Source organism: Cavia porcellus, unplaced genomic scaffold, assembly GCF_034190915.1.
Source record: "Cavia porcellus strain 051 isolate PalLab524CR breed Dunkin Hartley unplaced genomic scaffold, mCavPor4.1 scaffold_17, whole genome shotgun sequence".
Lineage (NCBI taxonomy): Eukaryota > Metazoa > Chordata > Mammalia > Rodentia > Caviidae > Cavia > Cavia porcellus.
The window spans coordinates 64,930,348-64,937,526 of record NW_026947500.1 but is presented as its reverse complement, the minus strand read 5'-3'; the positions used below and the strand labels follow the sequence as shown (position 1 = coordinate 64,937,526).

The window sequence follows — 7,179 nt, the reverse complement described above, 5'->3', positions numbered from 1 at the left end:
CAGCTCCCTTCTGACCCCCAAGGCCCAGGGAATGGGCTCCGGGCAGCACCTAGGTGTCCACCAAACCTGGGTCCCAGCCCAGCTGCTCCAGTCTGTGGGTCACCCTAGGCTGCGCCCAGCTGTCCCCAGGGGCTGCCCCTCCACCACAAGCCTGACCTGGGGTGCTCAAGTCCCCTTCAAGCCCACTTCCTGTCCCCTCTGCTTGGGGACGGTGTGGGCCGAGCCCTGACCCCACTAGGCCAGTTCAGGGCCATACCTGGCTGCCTGCTTTTCAGAGGGTCACTGTGGTGCTGGGGGCGGCAGTCAGACACGGACTGGGCAGCCCGCTGGAGAAGCTGCACCCCCCACACACCCCGGCCCGACCCCACACGGCTGCACCTGGGAGATATGAGGCTGAGGCCCTAGGCTGGAGCACCCATGGGTGACCCAAAATTAAAGTATTAGGGGTGCAGCTGGGTAAGGGCGTGCCCGCCCCTCAAGGCCACGGAGTCCAAGACTACGTGAAAGTGGTGTTTATTGATGCAGGGTAGGGGCTTAGACTAGGGGCGTGTCCAAGGGCTGGGCTTTCGGCGTGGGGGCGTGTCCCTGGAGTCCGGCCTCCGCGGAGCTGGGGTCCGCAGGCAGGTGTAGTCGCATCTGCGTGCAGCCCCTACGCAGACGTGGTGGGGCAGCAGGCGGAGGGCGAAGGTGCAGCCGCCTTCCCGGCGCCTTTGGAGCCTGCAGGAGAAAAGCAGGGGGGCCGTGGTAGGTAGCAATGACCTGCGCCCCCAGTACCGCGGTTCCCCGCGAGGCTGCTGAGGGCGGGCGTCACTTAGGAGCGGGGACTCCTGGTGCCCAGGACCGTGCTGCCCCCTCGTGGCCGCCCGGCCTCAGGCCGGCGGGTGAGTCCAGCTCCCGGACGTTACCCAGGCCCTGGCTCCCGGGGGACACCCCAGGCAGGGCCTTCGCACTGAATCACATCCGCAGCCTTTGCTGGTTTTTACTGAGACGATCTTGGTCTAATCCCGAGTTGCCGAGGTTGGGCTTGAATTTGTGACCCTCTCGCCTCAGGGATGCCAGGCTCCCCTTCCCTGCTGGACAAGGTCTGGCTACATAGTACAGGCTGGCCTTGCGCTCACTGTGTTCAAGTTGGAACTCAAGTAACCCTCCTGCCTCAGCCTTCCTAAGACTGGGGCCACAGGCGGGCAGCACCTCGCCTGACCTACACGCTGTCTCATACCCCACGTGACCTCCCTGCTCCCCAAGCTCTGAGCTGAGGACTGCGGTTCCTGCAGAGGCACCCAGAAGCCCCACCTCCCGCAGGACACAAGTCCCCTTTACGTGGGTCCCCAGCCATCAGCCCAGGCACCTGCTGCTCCTGCTCCTCCTCGGCGGTGGCCGGGGTCCTGTGTCCTTGCCTTGTCTGGCCGGGCCACCCGCTTGCCGGCCGAGTTGCGGGTGGTGTAGCTGTAGACGGAGGTGTAGCCCTGGCCGGTGAGCGGGCAGAAGCGGCGGGTGTGGGCGCGCTCGCGGGTGGCCCCGCACTGGGGACACACGTAGTCGCGCAGAATGGGGCACAGCACCCTGCCTGCCTCATCCTTCAGCACATGAGACTGGTAGATGGCCCGAGACTCGCCATTATGCTTGCAGAAGGAGCACAGTCGCTCCGGGGCGGCCGCGGGCTCCGGGCTGAGTTTCTGGCCTTCTGGTTCTGGAGCTGCGTTCCCCGGAAGCTCCGGCGGGGGGTCCACCCTGGCCTCAGGCTCCTCTTCCCCACGCAGAGCCCCAACCAGGCGTGCCAGCCCCAGGTAGTCTGTCCATAAGTCAAAGGTCCCCATGGCTGGTGCCCACACTCCAGGAGAGGGCAGAGGGGAGAACTCCAGCCGGGCTCCCGGCCCAGCAGGCACCTCAGCCCTGCTCCCCCACCCTGCTCTGATGCTGAGCCTGGAGTCCAGGCTGCTCCCCACCTTTTACCTGTAAGGGGCTGGGAGGAGAGGAGGGGCCGCAGGCTAATGAGGTCCCAGGGGGCCTTGCTGACCCATCACTCCACCTGCTGGAGGCACAAGTCTTGGGGGCCAGGATGCTTGCTGGGTGCACCCACCGCCCCCACACAGGGCCAGGGCCCGGTCATTGGGGGGCTGTTCCTGGTGGGAGACCTCCCCTCCAGCTTCCCCCAGGGTGATGGGCCCTGCCATGCCCTAAAGACAGAGCTGGGGTGACCAGCAATTTAGTAATTTCTGTCTTGCCCCGGGCTCTTGGGGTGAATAGTGCAGTTATCTGGTTATCTGGAGAGAGGGGAGATGGAAACCCCTGGGGCAGGAGGGGTCAGAGGTGGGCTGTGTCCAGGAGTGACCCGGCTGGGACAGATACCCAGGCACCCAGGTCAGCAAAGCTGAGGTCTGACAGCTTTCTCCCTCCCAGAGAGGCCTGCTGCCTGCACACTCCAATCAGTCTGTACCTCTGTCCATCCACTCAACCGTCCATCACCCCTCCATGCGACCCTGTACCCGTCCCCTGCCCACCCTGTGATCCACAGCCCCTCCAGCCATCGAAGAAAACTTTATTGAGCAAAACTCACCATGTCCTTTCAGAGAGGGGTCCCCAGCCTGTGATCCCCCCAGCAACCACACTCTAGGAGGCTGAGACAGGAGGGTCACAAGTTGGAGTCCAGCCTGGGTGATTTAAGACCTTGTCTTAAGTTTATTGATGAGACAAGCAAGACCTTGTCTCAAGAAGTACAAAACAAAACAAAGCTGGGGATGCACTTCAGCGCAGACACTGCGAACTCAATCCCCAATACTGCTGGGGCAGACTGGGGGGGGCTCCCCACCAGTCCCATGCCACACACCCCCCCCCGCCTGCAGTGACATTCATCCCCCTGGGAGTCTGGCCGCGGTCCTCACAACCCACGACAGAAATGAATGTTGGTTGTGACCTTAGGGGTACGATGGCCCCAGCCCAGGGAGGTGGGGTTCGAGATGGAGGATGGCAGATCCAGGCCTCGGGGTCCACTCAACGGTCGATGGTTTGCCTGAGTCGTCCAAACTCACCGACAGGTTGAATGTTCCCCCAAACCCTTGGGCAGCATCTCAGGGACCCGAAGAGGGGTGCAGCAGGGGGCCAGGGCTATGGACCCTTAGTACTGGGGATGTAGCTCAGCGGCACAGCGCCTCCTGGAAAGTGCGAGGTCCTGAGTTGAGTCCTGATACAGCAGTTGCCAACTGCCAGCCCTTACATTTGGGACCAGCAGAGACGGTCACAAGAAGTAATCAGGCATTGGAAGAAATCCCATCCTTGACGGGGGTGGGGTGGGGGGGTACTGCCTCCTCCCCCAGCTTGGGGGTCTGAGCCCACAGAGTCTAGGAAGGGGAGAGGAAGGAGTTGTTTCCCAGTGACCCCAGGATGTCTGGCAGCCCGGAGGACAGGGCTGCACTAAGAGATAAACAAGTCATTTTAATACAATGTAATGCTTTCCTGCGCCTCTGCAGCCCTGATAAACAAGGCTTCAATACAATGCAGTGCTCTGCTTTCCACCTGTGCCTGTGGGTTGCTGTGAACAGCCAGGCCTACCCCAGGGCAGGCAGCCCCAGAGGATGAGTGGGTGGTGGGCCAGCCACAGAGGGTGGGTGAGTGGTTGCACTGCAGGTGGACAGCTAGGAGGCATAGCGCTTGCCTGGCAAGTGCAAGGTCGTGAGTTCCATTCCAGGTACCAAAAACAATAAATGCAATAAAATAAAGGAAGTAAAAACCCTAGTCCCCTACGGCACCCAGGAAAAAGCAAACCCAAGAGAGCCTTTGGCATGACCCCAAAGCAATCCAGCGCAGTCTCTGGGTGAACCCCACAATGCCTGAGGCCCAAAGGCCCCAGCATCTCCACCAGATCCCAGCCCTGAAGGTCCCCAGGACGACCCTTCTAAGGCACCCCCACAGGCCTGCATGGAGCTGGCCCCCAAACTCAAGCCTCAAATCAATTGGGACACTAAAAACCACGAGGTCACACGAGGTGGGGGGTACGGGTGTCTTGGGGACAGCCCTTCTCCGTCAGGGTGCTGGCTCTCCGCGCAGGGCTTTGCTCTGGTCCTGTAAGAGGTGAGAAGGCCCAGCACGAGGTAGCCCCAACCCCGGGACATCAGGGGACTAAAAGTCTGGACGCCAGGAGGCGGGGCAGGGGTGTGGCTTCGGGCAGGGGCGGGTCAACGACGCTAATTGGATGGGCGCGGCCGTGGTCGCCCCGCCCCTGCCTGCGGTCTCTTTGTCCTCCGCATCGCTTCCCGCCCTCCGCGGCTATCTGGGGCCGCCTGTCTCTTTGTCCCTGGAATCGGGTCGCAGTCAGCGGCTGGCTGCGCCTTCCTGTGTCTGTCCAGCCGTCTCCTGCTCTTGGAGTCCACCGGGAGAGGCCGGCCCTGCAACCCCGACCCTCCCCTGGCCTGTCACTCCCCTCCCCCTCCCTGAACTCACTGTGGGGACCGAGGGCCTCTGGGGGCTCCTGGGTTGCGGTCGGGCCCTGCCCACACTCCGTAGTAGCCCACCAGGGAGCCCTCGCCCGTCCCACGGTACCTGGGAAGGCTGGCCTGCTGCATCTATTCCTACCCAAGTCAACAGCGCTCGGGAGGCTGAGGCAGGAGGGTCATTGCGAGTTCCAGGCTAGCCTGGGCTACATAGTGAGTTCTGGGCCAGCCTGAACTACAAGACAAGACCTGTCTTTAAGAAAAAAGAAAAGCAAAGTTCAAAACAGTCCTGTGTTGTGTACCAGAGTGCATGTACCTGTGTGTGTGTTTGTGTATGGCACGCTGACAGGCAGAGGAAGAGGGGTCAGGACTTGGGAGACAGACCATTCGAGGGGGGTCTCCGTGGGGTCACAGCGAGGGCCCAGGCTGTCCAGGCTGGCAGTCCAGGATCCACATTTCAGTGACACCTGTGTGGCCTCTGGGGTTCCCTGCTGTCCTCCCACGACAACCTTGGGTTCCCTTTCAGCTGTCAGGGCAGAGCTCAGACCAGGGGATCATCTGGCCAGTCCAGGGTGGGCACAGGGCAGGCAGCTGTACTTTCCTGCCCCGACAGCCCACTGGGTTAGAAGGCCAGGACTGAAGGATGAGGGTCTGGCTCCTCTCCGGCTGAAGCTGGGGATGGTGGAGGATCTGATTCACAGGAAATCGAGTCAGGCACAGTGGCTCACTCCCGTCATCCCAGCCCTCTGGAAGGGTGAGGCCAGAGGATTCCAAGTCCCAACCCAGCCAGGGCACCTTAATTTGGTGACTTAGCTAAACACTCCCTCCCCCACCCTGCACCAGGAAAAAAAAAAGACTAAAAAGGGTGGGGGGGGGGAAGGGCGGGGGCTGAAGATGTACCTCAGTGGAAAGCCCTGGGTTCAATCCCAAGTAACAGAGAAGAAAGTGGTAGGATCCAGACGCTTTTCCTGAAGCTCCTGGTGCAGGGTGACCCTGGCTGCAGACCAAGGTGGGCTCTGTTGACCCATGCGTGGGGGCTCTGCCTGAGGGTGACCTGCTGTTGGTGGCCAGCTCTCTGCCGTGTGTGTGTGTGTGTGTGTGTGTGTGTGTGTGTGTGTGTGTGTGTACTGTGGGTGCCTGTCAGGCTCAGGGTGTAAACCGGTGTAGAGGGTGTCTGGCATCCACAGCTGTCTGTTTTGACAGTAATCCATGTGTCAGCCTGCGTTCCTGTTGCCCTTGGTCCTGCTCCCCACTAAAATGCCAGTGCTAAGGGGCCCTGGATTTGGCCATCACCACTCACGGCACTATGCCTGTCCTTCAAACTGCCTTGTGCAAAACAGGTGCAGAGCACACAAGTGTCCTACTCAGGAGGCTGAGGCAGGAGGATCAACAAGGAGGAGGTCGCCCTGGGCAGCCTCCTGACTTAGCAAGAGGGTCTCAAAGCGGTCTGGAGCGCTGGTGATATGGCTAAGAGGGCAGGATTGGTGTTAGTTAGGGGAGCACAGGGGAGGTCCCTGAGACATCCCCTGTGGGTGGCAGCCTCACCGCAGGTGCCTGGGAGTCAGCTGTGCTGTGGTGGAGCATGCAGCTGTTCCAGGGGACTGTGAATGTGTGTGAGTGTGAGTGTGAAGACCCCAGTAGCTGCTAGGCATTACGCCATGTAATCCCAGCACTCAGAGGCTGAGGCAGGAGGATCTCGTGGAGTTGAAGGCCAGTCAGGTGAGACCCTGTGTGTGACAGTAGGTATTTGCCTCTCCGGGTCTGTTCTCCACCCAAGCCTGTCCCACACTGCGGCCACTAGTGCTGGTCGCCTCTGTCTTCAGTGTGGCAGTATTTTCCAGGGCATCTCGGCCCTGCATGGCCCAGCCTTCAGAGTGATGTGTGAGCCCACGTGGCCAGGCTCTGTGGGTGACTGCACGTGGGTCGGCGCCACTTAGGGTGACAAGAGTATTCAGGGCACAGTGCAGTGCCTGGCTTTGGGGGCTTCTCTCCTGGCCCTGTCCCGGTGGAAGAGACCCTGCAGCCTGCAGCCGGAACGGGGCTCCCAAGCGGTCCTGGGCCATTTTCCATTTGGGGCCAGTTCCGGAGCACAAAGCCTCGGCAGGCCCTGCCCTGCAGGGGTCGTGCTGGTGACAGCCCTGCGACAACCAGACCTGAGCGCCCGACCGGCCGTGAACTTGGCGGGGGAGAGGGGGGGCGGGCTGGGCCTCTCCTTGCCCTGCGCCCCAGAACAAAGCGCTCGGCCGCCCGAGCTTGGGGGTCGGGGCGGGGCCGGTGCCCTGGGCTCCGCGGCCCCCACGACCCCGACCCGAGCGCGCCCCGCGGGCCGCCCCTGACGCGCGCCCACGGAGGCGCCCCCGGAGGCCCCGGCGGGACCGCAGGCCCGGCCCCTCCCCCTCCGCTCCCCGGGCCGCGACAATGGGGGGCGGGGCGCGGGCCGAGCAGGTGCGCGGGGTCCCCGCCGCCCGGCCGCCCCGCCGCCTCGGCCCTGCTCACCTCGCGCCCCGCGCGGCTCCCGCTCCTCTCCACGCCGCGCCCGGAAAAGCCCGGAGCGGCGCCGGCGCGGAATCGGCTCTCGGCGGCTCCGGGCCTTGGGCGGGCGGGGCGGGCTCGGACCCCGCGGCCACCGCCCGCCTCGGAGCCGCCGCGCCCCGACCCCGCCCGCCGGCCGTGCGCGCCCCGGGCCCCGGACGCAAGCGGGGACACCTGCGGGGCGCGGGGCGCGGCGGGCGGGGACCCAGACGCACCCGCG

The 7,179-nt window shown here is 63.3% G+C and overlaps 1 protein-coding gene across 1 annotated transcript; it reads right to left on the bottom strand.

The window, feature by feature from the left end:
- Positions 1 to 497: 497 nt before the first annotated feature.
- Positions 498 to 5,285, bottom strand: Nanos3 (nanos C2HC-type zinc finger 3). The gene is made up of 2 exons (XM_003468147.5): positions 1,349 to 5,285; positions 498 to 717 (listed from the first exon to the last, which is right to left on the bottom strand). The coding sequence occupies exons 1-2, from the start codon at positions 1,815 to 1,817 to the stop codon at positions 650 to 652; spliced, it is 537 nt and encodes a 178-aa protein (XP_003468195.1). The 5' UTR covers positions 1,818 to 5,285; the 3' UTR covers positions 498 to 649.
- Between the last annotated feature and the right edge of the window lie 1,894 nt (positions 5,286 to 7,179).

What these genes read in the sequence shown, in the direction of transcription:
- Nanos3 (XM_003468147.5), bottom strand. Translation starts at nt 1,817, where the DNA reads ATGGGGACCTTTGACTTATGGACAGACTACCTGGGGCTGGCACGCCTG. An exon ending in AGGAGGAGCAGGAGCAGCAG is followed by an intron (nt 718 to 1,348) that starts GTGCCTGGGCTG and finishes TTTCTCCTGCAG; the next exon opens with GCTCCAAAGGCGCCGGGAAG.